Source organism: Haliotis rubra, unplaced genomic scaffold (assembly GCF_003918875.1).
Source record: "Haliotis rubra isolate DU_JTF1 unplaced genomic scaffold, ASM391887v1 Scf65, whole genome shotgun sequence".
In the NCBI taxonomy this organism is placed as follows: Eukaryota; Metazoa; Mollusca; class Gastropoda; order Lepetellida; family Haliotidae; genus Haliotis; species Haliotis rubra.
Window position 1 is genome coordinate 1,375,481 of NW_025767357.1, and position 18,259 is coordinate 1,393,739.

The window sequence follows — 18,259 nt, forward strand, 5'->3', positions numbered from 1 at the left end:
AAACAGGAGAAAGACATCTCTTCAATGCTGTCAATCATTGGCTTGTCACAACTTTTTGTGAAACGTTCCAGTCTCAAATTTTCAGTGTAAGATTACTTAATATATAGTAAGAAAAACATCTTACATTAATTATCATGTGTATAACAAGCAGAGTTATTGAACAATATTGGTAGTTCAGTTTGTCTATACATTGAAAGTTGTCGGTGTGACAGTTATGGTATGTTTCCTGATGGATCCAAAGATGTAGAACTGACTATTGACATCTTGCACTTTATGTCAGTTTGTTCCATATTGTATGCGTGAATTACTTAGCTATCAGTCATCAACGGCATCAGTCAGAATTGATGCTGGCATCATGCATAGCCTTGCTGGATGAATTCAGCTGAAACTTTGTGTTGTTACTACAAGAGGGTTGAGTTTTTTAATCAAAATTATAAATTCAATATGGCCACCATGTAGCCATCTTAAGTTGAAAAAGAACATCTGCTTCTCCAAAACTTGAAGGACCAGGGGCTTTGAACGTGGTGGGTGAGATTGCCACCATATATAGTTTCAAGTTTGTTGGGAGATTTGTAAGTCAAACATGCTGACAGAACCTCTTCAATTTACGTGGGTTTTTTTTTTTTACTTTAATACTTTTGACATCATATATATATTATCCCAAACTGTTATTTATTGTCTTCAATCTCAATATATGCAGAAAATATATTGAATATAAATGCATGTAAACACACATACTACTTGAACATACTGACAAAGGATTTACAATTTTAATGTGTGTTTTTATCAAACAAGATAATACTGTGGCATTGATTCAGTCATCTCAGTGATGTATTAACACAAGATAAAAGAATGATGTTATTTGCATGGAAGTTCTTACGTATAATCCATCTGTCACACCATTCACCATTGTGACGCCAGTGTGTCTTTAACAAACACCTTTGTTTAATGTGTACTCTAAATAAGACTAAATATCCAAGTGTGAGACACTGAGTCTGTGAGGACTAGCTCCCAGGAAGATAGTATATTGTATGGAGGGATATCGACGACTTGAACATATTGATTGACGGGTGTCGATGACAGTTGTGCCTCAAGTAGATGTAATATGCGATCCATGTCGTACTTGAGAGAGTGGGTGTCAAAAACACAGCCTCCTACAGCAGAGTGTCTTGCTGAACAACCAGGACAATGAAACAGGGTCTTAAGGCAATGATGATATTGGTCCAATTAACCTTTAGGCCACAATAATTGATATGTTTGTCAGAATATGTTCCCACCTCCTCAAGAGTGAATAACTGTGGGTGTAATTGTATGAAATGAAACAGCTTCCTGCTGTGACTCTATCTAAAGAAATGTCTGATAGAAGGATACCTGAATATGTATGTTCATGTTGAAGACTGTTTGGTAAGAGCATTATATGGGGATCAAGTTGATGCAGTGGGAGACATTTGGAGTTTGTAACAGTGAGTGAGTGAGTATGGTTTTATGCTGCTTTTAGCAATATTCCAGCAATATCACGGCAGGGGACACCAGAAATGGTCTTCACACATTGTACCCATGTGGGAAATCAAACCTGGGTCTTCGGCGTGATGACCATGCTTTAACCACTAGGCCGAGTTTATAAGAAATAGAGAACTTTAAGAAAGCTGTGACATACAGAGTATGTACAAGTACAAGCTCTGTTGGTTCTCTGTACAATAGTCAGGAAGTGAATGGCGGAAGATATGGATATAGAAAATTGTGATTTGACTGTATCCTGTGGCTTCAATATGATGAGACCCGTGAAGGTCCGGGTTAGAATATTGATCTTCAGTAACCCATGCTTGTCGTAAGAGGCGACTAACGGGATCAGGTGGTCAGACTCGCTGGCTTGGTTGACACATGTCATCGGTTCCCTGTTGCACAGATCGATGCTCATACTGTTGATCACTGGGTTGTCTGGTCCACACTCGATTATGTAAAGACGGCTGCCATATAGCTGGAATATTGCTGAGTGCGCGTAAAACTAAACTCACTCACACATGTTAATCATAGTAATAAAGTGTGACATTCCCATTGACTCTGAATCACAGACACCCTCATGGATGCTCCCACAGACACACCCACCTATAGACACTCCCACAGACACACCCACCTATGGACGCTCCCACAGACACTTCCACAGACACACCCACCTATAGACGCTCCCACAGACACACCCACCTATAGATGCTCCCACAGACACACCCACCTATAGACACTCCCACAGACAAACCAACCTATGGACGCTCCCACAGACACACCCACCTATGGACGCTCCCACAGACACACCCACCTATGGACGCTCCCACAGACACACCCACCTATCGACTCTCCACAGACACACACACCACCTATGGACGCTTCCCACAGACACACCCACCTATGGACGCCCCCCACAGACACACCCACCTATGGACGCTCCCACAGACACACCCCACCTATGGACGCTTCCCACAGACACACCCACCTATGGACGCGCTCCCACAGACACACACCCACCTATGGACGCCCCCCACAGACACACCCACCTATGGACAGGACTCCCACAGACACACACGCCTCCCACAGACACACCCACCTATGGTACATGCCCCTCCTTCCTCATACTTCTATTGACCAAATAATCTACCTACCAACATCTGTACCCCTTCTCCCACTTACCCTTTGACAAACCAAGCCTCTAACACACCCATTGACACACCCATTATGGACACTCCCACTAACACACCCAGCAACACCCCCCTCACACACCCATTATGGACACACCCACCTATAGACACTCCCACAGAAACACCCACCTATGGACGCTCCCACAGACACACCCACCTATGGACGCTCCCACAGACACACCCACCTATGGACGCTCCCACAGACACACCCACCTATAGACCCACCCACCTATAGACACTCCCACAGACACACCCACCTATAGACGCTCCCACAGACACACCCACCTATAGACGCTCCCACAGACACACCCACCTATAGACACTCCCACAGACACACCCACCTATAGACACTCCCACAGACACACCCACCTATAGACGCTCCCACAGACACACCCACCTATGGTACATGCCCCTCCTTCCTTATACTTCTATTGACCAAATAATCTACCTACCAACATCTGTACCCCTTCTCCCACTTACCCTTTGACAAACCAAGCCTCTAACACACCCATTGACACACCCATTATGGACACACCCACTAACACACCCAGCAACACCCCCCTCACACACCCATTATGGACACTCCCACTAACACACCCAGCAACACCCCCCTCACACACCCATTATGGACACACCCACTAACACACCCAGCAACACCCCCCTCACACACCCATTATGGACACACCCACTAACACACCCAGCAACACCCCCCACACACCCATTATGGACACACCCACTAACACACCCAGCAACACCCCCACACACCCATTATGGACACACCCACTAACACACCCAGCAACACCCACACACACCCATTATGGACACACCCACTAACACACCCAGCAACACCCCCCTCACACACCCATTATGGACGCACCCACTAACACACCCAGCAACACCCCCCTCACACACCCATTATGGACACACCCACTAACACACCCAGCAACACCCCAGTCATACATCCATTGACTCACAGCACATACAGACATACAACCCTTTACAGTCCATAATATTGAACTGTAGACAAAACATTTGCATGGAGACTTTAAAGAAATAGCTTTGAAAATTGCATGGAATTCATGGAGCCCAAAACATATTTGGACATATTTATGAAAAAAAAGGAAATTACTGACTGCTCTCTGAAAGAAAAACAAACATAACAGTAATCACATTCTCGCTGACGACTGACTCCGTGAGGAATTGGAGCGCCTTTGTGTGGAAGACTTTCAAAGAATCTGAGCATAGTAAGGTGCCATGCAATCTAGATGAGCTGTGGGATGAAAAATAAGAATCAATTTATGAATTGTGTGTCGTTTAAAAAGAAGCGACTATGTGTCTCAGCACCACAACTCATTTTACTTTGAGAATATATCTATCCCACTTGTTTTGAATAGCTCAAAAAGTGTTAAAAGTTTCTTCTTCGAATCAATATGTTCATCTTTTGATGATTTTTAACGTGTAAATAGAAAATCCTAGTTGAGATTTAAAAATTTAAGAAGAGAAACTATACAAGCCATGAATTGTATTTTTCATTATATATTTGCAACTGATATGATCTGAGTGCACCATAAAACAACACTAATTTACTCTATCCTAAAGATCCTTGCCTTTTCTGTGTCATACAATGGATATAATACATGTTCCAATACATGTGCCATATAGATGCACAATAGAAATTGGGACAGTAGGGTAGCCTAGTGGTTAAGGCGTTCGCTTGAAGACCCAGGTTCTATTCCCCACATGGGTACAATGTGTGAAGCCCATTTCTGGTGTCCCCTGTCGTGATATTGCTGGAATATTGCTAACAGCGGCATAAACTTAACTCACTCACTCACGATAGAAATTGTTATAAATTGACTTTGGAGATGGTCCCCAGTTCTTGTGGCATGCCAGGATGGTGCATGTAAGATAATGTTGATAAACGTGTATGTTTCACACCTTTATCATAATAATTATACCACGGTGCAAATGCCGTCAAGTTAGATCGTTAATCTCCTTTCAGGGCATGGGAAAGTATAGTTTTGTATTCATTACAGATTACAACATTTTATCGTTGTTGCAGAGGATGTTGTTTATCGTGGCCTTTGACATAGTGTTCCTACCATGATACCATGTGCTCTATCAGTAGTGGGCGGTGGGGTAGCCTGATGGTTAAAGCGTCCGCTTGTGACACTGTAGACCCAGGATTGATTCCCTCATGAGTAAAGTGTTTACCCCAGTCATATTGCTGGAATATTGCTACATGCGATGTGAAAATAGAACTCACTCAAGAACCGATCGGTACCAGAACACAGCCATCAATGGACAGACTGACTGTCAGCCTTGTTGTGCTGACCTGTGAAGATCCAGGTTAGAATTGATCTTCCGCAACCCATGCTATTTGCAAAAGGCGACTAACGGGATCGGGTGGTCAGGCTCGCTGACTTGGTTGTCATCGCATCCCAAATGCGTAAATCGATGCTCATGCTGTTGATCACTGGATTGTCTGGTCCAGACTCGAATATTTACAGACCCCCGCCATATAGCTGGAATATTGAGTGCAACAATAAACTAACCAACCAACTTTGCTCTGCTTTTCAGGACACACTAAGTTGACCCACAAGTCACTCACCAAACACAATACTAAAAGCTGTATTGTGCAGTTATATACTGTTTACTTAGACATAATTAACTCCACCTCTCTTTAAAATTAAAATAAAAAATAGAATGCAATTAAAATTAACCTAAAAGTGAATATGAATACAACACCTGCCTGCCCATATTCTTTAATAAATGATGAGAAACAAGGCTTTTTGTTTGTGTCCTTACAAGTCAATGGGAAGCTTTCTATGGATGGAGCCTTCCTGTTGAAGACAGCATACAACGTCATCGGCCTGAATATGCTCAACAGACACCTTTCATTGTTGTCATCTTGGGTTCCACGAACAATGACTTCATTTCCCATCGTGTCGAGAATAACCCATAAATCGAGGAGTTATTAATACATTGAATGTCTGATAATCCCTTGAGGGACTGAGCAAGTTTTTGGTGAAAGGCAATGATAAGTCTTCCGTACGTTTCATTAAGTCTACGCCTACAAAGGAGGATGCAGCCTTTGATCTCTAAGCTTTGTTATCTGGGAGTATGAATGGGCAGATATGTTAGTATGGTTACACTAATGTTTCAGTTCCCGAGGCCTTAGGGAATGTGTTTTCACGCAGGTAATCTGTCGCTGCATTTCATTCTACATGTGGGTGTTGAAGGTACCGAAATATGGAGATGATGATGATGATGATGATGATGATGATGATGATGATGATGATGATGATGAGTGATTGAGTGAGTATGTTTTTACACTGCTTTAGCAATATTCCAGCAATATCACATCAGGGGACACCAGAAATGGGCCTCACACATTTGACCTATGTGGGGAATTGAACCTGGGCCTTCGGCGTGATGAGCAAACGTTTTAACCACTAGGCTACCCCACCGCCCCAGGTGATGATGAAGATGATGGTGGTGATGATGATGATGATGATGAAGATAGTGGCAGCAATCTTCATTTTCCATCAGAACGTTCAATTTTCCCGACATCCTTATTTTGCTATCATAAATAATATCGCCAATTAACTACATTCTCTTACAGATATATTCTTGTGTGTCCCTATCAAAAACTAAATGTACCATTTACCATCATTATATTTTCTTTACTCAGGGCACCTGACATATGAATTCATTATGTGAACACTATGTTTTCATCTTGCAGACTTGATGTGTTTACGATATACAAAGATATGTAACTTCACATTGATTTTTAGGTTAAATGTGTCTCCTTCATCATTGATGCTTTTGTCATTTGCTTCAACTGTCATCTTGCCAGTAGACTGAAAGTTAAAATCTATGAAATATTAATTTTGAATTGCAATTACTGATCCTCTCTCAAATCTTTATTTGCCATCAAGACAATACCCATTTGTCTCCTGAGGTAAAGCACACTTGAAAGAGATCATGGGAGTTGGAACGCTTTGCATTTGCAGAAAGGTTTTGTTCTTGTAGATATAAATGATATATACATGATATTTTGTAGATATATATGATATATAATACATGATATCTTGTAGATATAAGTGATATATAATACATATCTTGTAGATATAAATGATATACAATACATATCTTGTTGATATAAATGATATATAATACATGATATCCTGTAGATATAAATGATATATAATACATCATATCCTGTATATATAAATGATATATAATACATGATATCCTGTAGATATAAATGATATATAATACATGATATCCTGTAGGTATAAATGATATATAATACATGATATCCTGTAGATATAAATGATATATAATACATCATATCTTGTATATATAAATGATATATAATACATGATATCTTATAGATATAAATGATATATAATACATGATATCTTGGAGATATAAATGACATATACATGATATCTTGTAGATATAAATGATATATATAATACATGATATCTTGTAGATATAAGTGAGGAATGATTCAGATGCTCACTGTTTATCCATTGCATGATGATGTACTGGTCTTATCTGAGTGTCGATGCAAAACTGGTCATTTTAAGAAATTATTCAATGTCAGCAACATTTTTCTTATTTCCTTGGTTGAAGATATGCTGACACAAAGTTTGAATAAGATTTAAATTTGGGACTAGTTCTGTGTCACTTCTATCTATATTAGTCCGCTGTTGGAGATCATCTCTCAATCAGGCCAGAGTCAGTCCCAGGTATAAGCCCTGCCAGTGTCACTCCCGTTTATTAGCCCAGCACCTGAGATTATCAATCGATCCGATCTGTGTCAGTTTCTGCTAGTTTTGAGCCCGTCCTATGTCAGCCCTGGTTACAAAGTGCTGCACCTGAGCCTATGACCCCAAATCCTTGTGCCGGTCCTGGTTATAAGCCCACCACCCATACCTATCACCCAACGTGATCTATGAGTCCTGCTTAAGCCCACCACCTATACCAAAGACTAAATTAAAACAATGACACTGGATATAAGCCCACCATCATGCCTTTCAGCTGAGATCTATGAGTCCAGATTATGATCCCACCATCAATACCTCTCTTCCAATTAAAACTATGACTCCGGTTATAATAACTACACTATCATGCCTTTCTTCTGAGATCTATGAGTCTGGGTATAAGCCCACCACCATATCACCTGAGATCTGTGAGTCTGGATATAAGCCCACCACCATCTCACCTGAGATCTGTGAGTCTGGATATAAGCCCACCACCATCTCACCTGAGATCTATGAGTCTGGATATAAGCCCACCACCATCTCACCTGAGATCTGTGAGTCTGGATATAAGCCCACCACCATCTCACCTGAGATCTGTGAGTCTGGATATAAGCCCACCACCATCTCACCTGAGATCTGTGAGTCTGGAGTCTGGATATAAGCCCACCACCATCTCCCCTGAGATCTGTGAGTCTGGATATAAGCCCACCACCATCTCACCTGAGATCTGTGAGTCTGGATATAAGCCCACCACCATCTCACCTGAGATCTGTGAGTCTGGATATAAGCCCACCATCTTGTCTTTACCTGGTATCTATGAGTCTGGATATAAGCCCACCACCATCTCACCTGAGATCTGTGAGTCTGGATATAAGCCCACCACCATCTCACCTGAGATCTGGGTGAGTCTGGATATAAGCCCACCACCATCTCACCTGAGATCTGTGAGTCTGGATATAAGCCCACCACCATCTCACCTGAGATCTGTGAGTCTGGATATAAGCCCACCACTATCTCACCTGCCATCCCAGCTGCACCTCCCCCAACCTGTCACTGCCTCCTACACCTGTCTACCACTAATGAACAATGATGAACACTACACACACGTGCCGAGCCTCTAAAACAAGACCCTCTTCTTTCATCAGTTACACTGATTTCCTTTGAAGATGTAATTCCCTTGATGAAGATCCTACGTGGTAGTCATTTAGAACTTTATTTCAGGAGCCTGGTTCTAGTTCCCGATCCACATGGAGACTCTTCTTTCTGCAGTGTTCATGTAGACAAATGTCTCCAGTTGTTGGCCCAAATGGACGTTGATGAAAAGGTTTAATGACTACCTACAGCTCTGGTTGACAAGCCACCAGGAGTACTGCCGATCCCAGACCTATAATTGTTCGTTAAAGTTGCAGATGAAAGAACAGCCATCTTTCATGTTTCAGACTTGGGACTTTTATGTGATTGAGCTTTACTTTAAGCTGAAGTGAAATAATTTTCTTGATGCCAATGTTGCTGCTGTATTAACTGAACATTCTGTATTGCTAATATGCTTTGGAGACATACTGTGGAGTTATCAAGTTCACTTGAGTGTATTTTAAAACTTTAATTGTAATTTTTCTCTTGTGTCAACTCTGGGTACCTTTTTGGAGATAGAAATTCTGGAGTTATTTTTATCTTGAAGAAAATATAAGTGTTGGAATATTTTACCCTAAATTAAACTTGAATTGTATTTGGATGAACTAGGAAATTACCTGCCAGAATACACTGACAAGCCACATAGCTAAATGGCTGGCTCACTAAAAGCATAAAATACATATAAAATGAAAAAAATACCATTTTGATATATTTTGAAATTATTTCTCAATCCACTTATGATTTAAAAATAACATGAAAATGCAGTGATAAAGTATTTCAGGAATTGTAACTAAATATCTCAGATTGGTTCAGCATAGTCTCTGAATATATATAACAAACAAGCCCATTTACATTGAAAAGGAGCCCCAGGAGACCAGAGATTCAACTTGACGAAATCTAGGCTTCAGCATTGCAGGGAGGGCTAGGCTGTAGGGAAAATAATGTGGTTCAGGGACTGTGAGACAGACTAGCTCAACAGTTGACTGACTGTTTGGCTTGACTGAGGTTTACAAGAGTTACTTCCCTTGATATACAAACCATTCAAGGAGGGAAGTCAGGTTTCAAAGTTACGTTCAACATTATTTCACTTATATTTCACATGCATGTTATTAAGGAATTGCAATAATCTTGAATATGAAATTATACCCCAGTTCCCCACTCAGAGACTTAAGATAGTCTTTGCCTTCTAAATCACTTGGAATGCGTCCCAGTTAAGTAGAATCGGATTTGGGTAGAAGCCGTCATGGGGTTGGTATCTTCCTAAAGTGCTGTCAGATACCTGTTGTCAAGTGGATGACTTCAGCACTTGTAGAATAAAGTAGTTGTAGGGGAAGTATTATATGAATGGCCTGTAAAATTGTGATCAAGCCAGTGTGTCCTGAGTCGATGAGCCCCAGGCTGAAAGATTTACAACCTTGTAACTGGGTTTATCAAGACTAGCCATCGTTTCTCTGTGCACATGAAGTGTAACTTACACACATAAATTTCATGAAAAACATAATTAATTAATTATTTTAATTATATGCAGATATATATTTTATTATAAGGATTGTATTATTCAATTTCAAAAACTTTTTTTATATACTGATTTCTGTATGAAACTGTCTTCAGTTCTTATCTATGAAATGTGTAATACAGTTCAGTGTTTTCAAGATATATCTTTTGGGGACAGCATTATCTAAAGGGCTGATTCTGAAATTGACTGAGGATGAATGTATGGAGTATATAAAACATTATTGAATAATAACCAATAATTATTAATTTGTCTAAATATGTTTTTAATCCTAATCCTAATTTTTGTAATATGGACAATTCACATATTCCTTCTTTGCTATATGGAGCGGTGGGGTAGCCTAATGGTTAAAGCGTTGGCTTGTCACGCCGAAGACCCGGGTTCGAATCCCCACATGGGTACAATGCGTGAAGCCCATTTCTGGTGTCCCCCGCCGTGATGTTGCTGGAATATTGCTAAAAGCGGCGTAAAACCAAACTCAGTCAGTCAGTCAGTCTTTGCTATATACTAGTATCTTAAAATCAACACTTTTGATCTTTGAATAAATGACATCTTCAGTTTTCTGTGATTTTATTATATATGACAAAATTATTATTCTATTATATATCACAAAATTATTATTCTGTTATGTATGACAAAATTATTATTCTATTATATATGACAAAATTATTTTTCTATTATATATGACAAAATTATTATTCTATTATATATGACAAAATTATTATTCTGTTATGTATGACAAAATTAAGTTTTGTTCACTTCCTTGGTAAATCAGCAAATAGACCTCATCTGTCCAAGGTTGAGAAAATCAATACTTTAGATACATTTGCTAGCAGTTAACTTACACTTGTGTCTCCAAGATCTCCTAGCTGAATGTAGAGGGTTTTTTCGGTTCTACTTATGCAGAAGTATTGTGGTGACCAAAATGCTCAACATGAAAGTCTATTCCTGGGTGCAGTTGACTACCTGTAGTCTATGTTAAGGTATGGGAGTTACGGTCACCTTAGCTCTAAGATCGCTTACTACAATGGCACCCAGACTTCATTATTAACTGGCAGTTCTGAGACAACAGGAAATGTGCTGCAATAACACTATGTTATACAACTACAAATAAAAATACCTCTTATCCATGTGTATTTTCAAAAGTTCCCAGGTATTTGACAACCCATGTTACATTCTGTATATACACCTCAAATGTGAGGGTTTGAGACATGTGACCTAAGGACATCAATGTAAGTGAGGTTTATGCTGTAATCCATTGTATAACACTTACTTAAAGACCTTCACTACTTTTCCTGTGCCTTTGAACTGAGAACTATTTGCCTGCTATTCCGCTAAACGGATTAATCAACTGGTTATTGTGGCCAAATGCTTTCAAGGATTACCTGGAAATATCAGCCAATGGCTTGGGATTATTGCATTTGGGTCAGGGCTGGGAGTGAAATAGGAAGCTTATTGCCCCAGCTGATGTGACCGGTAGCTACATTAACCAGTTAGATCCTATCAACGCATTCAAGCAGAATATCATTTAATATATTCCCAAAGAAAGTATTTCAAGAAGTTTTTTTCTCGTGTGTACACATGATTTTTGTTTTATGAAAAGATCGTGAAAGTTTTGAAAGTTGCATTGATTTTAACATCAAGGAAATATTCTTTTAAAAAACTGTTTTACATATGAAGTTATTATTCTATTATTAGGTATTATCTTTATCATAATCCAAAACGTAGCGTGGATGTTCATATGATTCCGATTTGAATATCTTAGATTCAGATTTGAATATCTTATACAGACGTGTGATATACTTTACGAATCAGAAAAAAGTTATTTGTCGTGTTAAAGGTTAAAAGGTTAAAGCATCATACTTGACCTGTGTTTAGTGTTGAACATAGCTGAAGAGTGTCTGACAACGCCAGGACTATATTTTGACTGTGTGTAGAGTTTGATAGGCTGGGATTACTAGCTTGATAGAGTGATCAATCAATCAGTCATTAATGGTTTTCGCAACAGAAGTTGATAACGGATGTGGAAAATAGTCACACATTCAGTGACACTGGATTTCAATATACTGACATGACATCTATGTGTCGAGGTTACACTAGGAAATGGCAGCCATGTTCAGGATCACAGTAAGTTTTGCTTGTTTTATGTCAAAAAATGTTTTGTAAAAAAAAAACCTGCAAATCAAATTTTTTTGAAACAGATTATGCTTTTGTTAGGTGTTCTGTTTGTTAACAGTTTTGTGCAGGACTTTTCTTTTTGTTCCGGGTTTGAGGAAATATTCACACGAGAAAAAAATCCTCAATTGGATGTCCAACTTGAGAGTGAACTTTTCGAAATGTCAAGTCAAGTGAAATTTGGAGCATTTTGATTTTGATTTCTGTGGCATTTTAATTATTTTGTGAAATAATTCACACTGCTTTTCCAATATTCTTTGTATTTGACTAAGTCATTAAAAGCTCTTTGCTCAAGGGCTTGAGCTAAAGAGTTCAAATTAAAGCTTCTTTTCATTTGATTTCCCCCAAGTATCCGTCATCAAATTGTCTATTTTGCAGTAGCAAGCCAAATCACTGTCATCAAGTGCTGCCATTAAACACTGAAATTAAAAAGAAGTTGACATCTAAAATTGGAAATTAATTGTCAAAATTGACATCATTAGCGGCCAAATGACGCACTTTCCTGATCTTTTATCCTATATCCCATAAGGATTCCACTTTCAAGGTCCGTGGTATCTTCAAAATAGAACTCTGCCCTTTCTTCATGAATGGGAGTGTTTTTTTATCATAATTTTTTTTCGCTCTCATGTTATTTTTTTATGACGGGAAAAAAGCAATCAAAATTCAATCATCTGCCATGACTTTAACCTTGAGTGTTATCAAAAGATGTGCTGTGATGTAGAAGGTTTATGACTATGTTCGTTGCTTAATGCCGCACTCAGCAATATTCCAGCTATATGACGGGGGACTTAAATAATCGAGTCTGGGCCAGACATCAAGAGCATCAATCTACACATTTGGGCTACAATGTCTTGCATCTACCATCATCATCCAGTCCTGTTGGTCTTTTCCTAACAAAGATGGGTTGCTGAAGACCAGTTCTAACCTGGATGTGTATTGGTTGAGGATGTTGTTGTTGGTCTGTTGTTGGTCTGTTGTTGGTCTGTAGATTTACAACAGTATGGGGGTGGTGGGGTAGCTGAGTGGTTAAAGCGATCGCTTGTCATCGTAAAGATCCCCACATGTGTGAAGCCAATTTCTGGTGTCCCCCACTGTGATCTTGCTGGAATATTGCTAAAAGCGGCGTAAAACCATACTCACTCACTCACTCACTCCCAATTTCTGGTGTCCCCACTGTGATCTTGCTGGAATATTGCTAAAAGCAGCATAAAACCATACTCACTCACTCACTCCCCCAATTTCTGGTGTCCCCCGCCGTGATATTGCTGGAATATTGCTAAAAGCAGCGTAAAACCATACTCACTCACTCACTCACTCACTCCCAATTTCTGGTGTCCCCACTGTGATCTTGCTGGAATATTGCTAAAAGCAGTGTAAAACCATACTCACTCACTCATTCACTCCCAACTTCTGGTGTCCCCCGCCGTGATATTGCTGGAATATTGCTAAAAGCAGCGTAAAACCATACTCACTCACTCACTCCCAATTTCTGGTGTCCCCAGCCGTGATATTGCTGGAATATTGCTAAAAGCAGCATAAGACCATACTCACTCACTCACTTATGAGACTATGGATACCCCGGTGGTTAAAGCGGTCTCTCATGATGCCAAAGATTCCCCACATGGGTACAATGTGTGAAGCCAATTTCTGGTGTCCCCCACTGTGATATTGCTGGAATATTGCTAAAAGTGGGGTAAAACTATACTCACTCACTCACTTACGAGACTATGTGTGGATGTTGATGTATATTTTATTGCATCATATGTAAGACTTATTTGTTGTACTTGTTACCCTGCCTGGTGTTTGGCATTTAAGGGGTTAAAACAGGGACTGGTCAGCACATGGTCAGTATACTGTGTCTAAGTGGAGATTCCATGATCAAACTGGGTCTCTAACTAGCACTATCAAACCAGCATGAGTCTGGACTAGCACTCCATTTCTTGTGTCCCCCCCATCACGATATTGCTGGAATGTGGCTAATGTTGTGTAAAACACTCTCACTCACTCACTCACTCACTCCAGGACTAGTTCAGGCAGCAATACAAACGTGCATGCATGCACTGAGAGAAATAGTGAGTGAGCGAGTTTAGTTTTACGCCGCACTCAGCAATATTCCAGCTATATGGCGGCGGTCTGCTAAATAATCGAGTCTGCACCAGACAATCCAGTGATCAACAGCATGAGCATCGATCTGCGCAATTGGGAACCGATGACATGTGCCAACCAAGTCAGCGAGCCTGACCACCCGATCCCGTTAGTCCCCTCTTACGACAAGCATAGTCGCCTTTTACGACAAGCATGGGTTAGTGAAGACCAATTCTAACCCGGGACCTTCACGGGTCTGAGAGAAATAATCTAAATGAGAGGTTAAACCCAGTTTATGACAATGCACAATGATATGACTATAAATATAAGATCATTAAGATGAATACAATCCTCTTAATCTCACCTGCGACTGACAGTTTGATGTCTTATGTAACAGGGTGTGGAGTTATCCCACAGATGACATTCTTATCTTGTCAGCTGATGGGTTAAGCACCATGATCCTGTAGACGAGGTGTCCAATGTGGTTCAGAAGGCTCATGTTTCAAATCTATTCAGAGTGAGTGAGTGAGTTTAGTTTTATGCTGCACTCAGCAATATTCCAGATATATGGCGGCGTTTTGTAAATAATAAAGTCTGGACCAGATAGTCCAGTGATCAACAGCATGAACATTGATTGGGATATGATGACATGTGTCAACCAAGTCAACGAGTCTCACCACCTGATCCGATGGGTTACTTAAGATCAATTCTTACCTGGATCTTCACGGGTAAGATTTAATCAGAAGATCTAATCAGAAGACTACATTTGCATGACATCAGGTGTACTCTGCTATGGAACAACTGTTATGTCTATCTATTATACAATCATCTTGTTTACAATGTGCCAAGTCATTTACAAGATGGCGCCATGAGAGTATAAATGGAGTTTTTTTTAAAAAGAAGAAGTCAGGTTTCTAGTTTAATATAATTAATCCAAACTGTCATCTTTCCATATCTGTATAATGCAGTTTCAATAATACCAGTGTGCATATTTGGAAATTGTAATTAGGCCAGACTAATTTTATTTCTTGTTTTATGGATCTGCCAGTCGTATTTTTTCAAGAATAAGAAATAAAAAATCAAAATAAATTTTCCTCGCTCAAAAAATACAATCCTAATGTTAAGATAGATGGGAGTGAGACTTCGACTACACAAGGCAGTGTGTTGGACACTAAAACACCGGTATCTGTTCTCAGAGACTTTAAACTGAATTATTGTAAGAAATAGAATATTGTTAGAAATCACTTGTTTGACCACCTCAGCGAGTGTGAACTTGAAAAACAGTGCCTGTGAAAAACTCATGTGGGTTTTTACTTTGATTTTTTTTACTTGTTTTTTTTCCATCCTGCCTTTAGGTTTTCTGTGGAAATAAATCCGTAAAATAAGAAATAAAATTGGTCTGGCCTTAGGAATAATATGCTGTTATGCATAGATACAGTATTGATATTGTTTAGATATGCAATATAAATATTAATTTGAATTCCAAAATAGATGTATTATTACTATTTATAGTAAACATGGTATGTCAATATTAAATTTCATACATAATATTCTTTTAATGGAAAGCAAGAAAAATGTGCCTGTGTTGAAAACATAATAATTAAAATTGGACCATATTTAAACTTCCAAGGTCATTTCAACCTGTTGAATGGAAACTTATTAATATTTCCAAAAATAAATGGTTACATGCACACACAGAGAGATTTAATCAAATTTGAAGTCAGTTGCAAAATTTCAATCTGATATGCATTCAATAATGACAGATTAATGTATTTAAGTAAGTAATCTGACATATATTGTTGATGAATGTAGTTTTGAAAAGGCCATTGGTCTGATCGACAGGTTATTAGTTATTAACCGATTAGTCTCAGCGGACATCTTGTCACCTGTCAGTTTGTTCTAAACAGGAGGTGTGGTTATAAATAAAATGTGACTTACAGATTCCTTATAAGGACGTCTACTGATCGTGATTAATGACCTTTCAATCATTACACCTGGTCAAATAACAGTCCATACCTCGTTATAACACAACAATCGGGAGACATGTCTTCATTCATCTCTTCTGAGAATCTTAAAAAAGGAGAAGTTATTATCTCAGAATCTGATTGACATTAAAATGAGGTTTTCCATTTGATGCGATGATTTAAAAGAAAGTTTATTGAGAAAATGTGCATTATTATGGGGCAGGCACCTGTTACCGTCTGATTCTGAGGAAACCTGACTCCTGTCAGAGTTCCTTACACTAAGTTGAAATCTGCACATAAAACCTTTTGTCTCTTCATGGTGTTAAGTTCGAGATTTTTGTATTGTGATGAAATTGATGACACCAATCCCTGTATGGTCAGTGCTTGTTGAGAACTCATGTTGCTGTTGCTTGTTAATTGACGTTCCTATTAACGTCATTGACAAGCACGTGAAATGAGTGTGACACATGTTATCCCTGTGTTCGGGAATCTTGTAATCTAAACAGATCGCTGATCACCTGCGTGGATTCTCAACACAAAATTGAGCTTCATGTTATTATCTGAAGACGGGCTCTTTTACACTGTGCACAACAATTCATGGATAAATGGACTACAAATACTCCGTATTTTTAAAGCCCGAGTTTGTATTCATCCAGGGCTTGTATATTGAAAATCTCTTTACCTTGAAATAAGGAAGAATTTCATATGGATGTGTTAACAGTTTGGATTTCAGGATCATGAAAAACGGATTTCGGATTTCTAAAGTCCTGCAGTAATCCTGCAGTTGTTTTTGTGTCCTGCTTGATGGAAGTGTGACTAGGAGAGGGCACTGGAAATTGAAATTCGTCCGTTACAGTTTTCTTTACATATTGATTGGAGAACTTGAACAATTGGAATCGATAAGTTAAGATATCCCAGCAGGCAATGTACTTTAGAAACATCTTTTTATCTTGCTGCAGTTGCATGCAGAAAATGCATCTTTTTTATTTCAGGGCTGAAGTATATTTTATATATATTTTCCGCTCGAATGTCATTGTATGATTATCGGAACTCTTTCTTGTGAAGAGGAGATTAATGTTGTCATTCCATGAGAGTCTCTGCATGTTCCAGTATTTAAGGTTTGACAGAAATGTCTAAGATCCAAGGCGGTCTGTTAGGGCGTAAATGGGCAGTTTGTGTGATTTATTAGTGACATTTTACCCTGCTTTCACTCATCAGTGTGTTCAATTCCTGGTGTTAATCTGTTCTGTGACAAACATCGGACAAATGTCATTAAGAGGAAATCTGCAGTTTACTTGTACAGCTGTATAATCTGAATCCGTGATCATGGAAATGAATAATATTTTTGTACAGAGACTGTTAGCGTAACAGTTCTTCGGATAAGCTGTGCTCAGATTTGGATGGAGGAAGTAGAAAGTTTGGGTGATTGTAAATTGGTTCATTTGGAGGAAAATTGAAGGCTTATGGGATAGCATTTCTTCAGCTGTATCAGACGTGTAAAGTAGGCGACCTTCGATTCTTCTCCAATAAGGGAAAAACAGGCTATTGTCGTCTTCATAGGGTTTCGTTTGACGCAGTTTGATGCTATTTCTCAAACAGTTGGAGTAAATGAATCTTGCCTTTTTAAGCAAGGATATATGCAATCAGAAGTTCATTCAAAGGCTTTCCTGTGATCATATGACCTTGACCTTTTGACCTTTTAATCTGAAGTCAGAGTTGTCAACTTGTTCAATACATATGAGTGTTCCATATTAACAAGAACAGTGCTACACTACTGTGCTCGAGGAAAATGTTTCATATGAACAATCAAGCACTTCTAAAATGCAATGACATTTTGCAGATGTTTCAAGAGAGACTGGAAATGAATAGATTTCAACATGCAAAGGACATATATGTGCCAAGTGTATCTTTTATGACAACATTGTA

At 39.1% G+C, this 18,259-nt stretch overlaps 1 protein-coding gene across 6 annotated transcripts in view; it reads left to right on the top strand.

Annotated features, from left to right (window-relative positions):
* LOC124257162 (rap1 GTPase-activating protein 1-like) overlaps positions 1 to 18,259 on the top strand; it is a 321,814-nt gene that overhangs the window by 164,085 nt on the left and 139,470 nt on the right. The window contains exon 1 of one of the 6 annotated variants that reach the window (XM_046691174.1): positions 12,025 to 12,236. The exons of the other annotated variants lie outside the window; for them this stretch is intronic. Within the exon in view, the coding sequence (XP_046547130.1) occupies positions 12,181 to 12,236 (56 nt within the window). The 5' untranslated portion in view covers positions 12,025 to 12,180. Of the gene's footprint in view, positions 1 to 12,024; positions 12,237 to 18,259 lie in introns of those variants that run through there. 6 annotated transcript variants of the gene reach the window in all.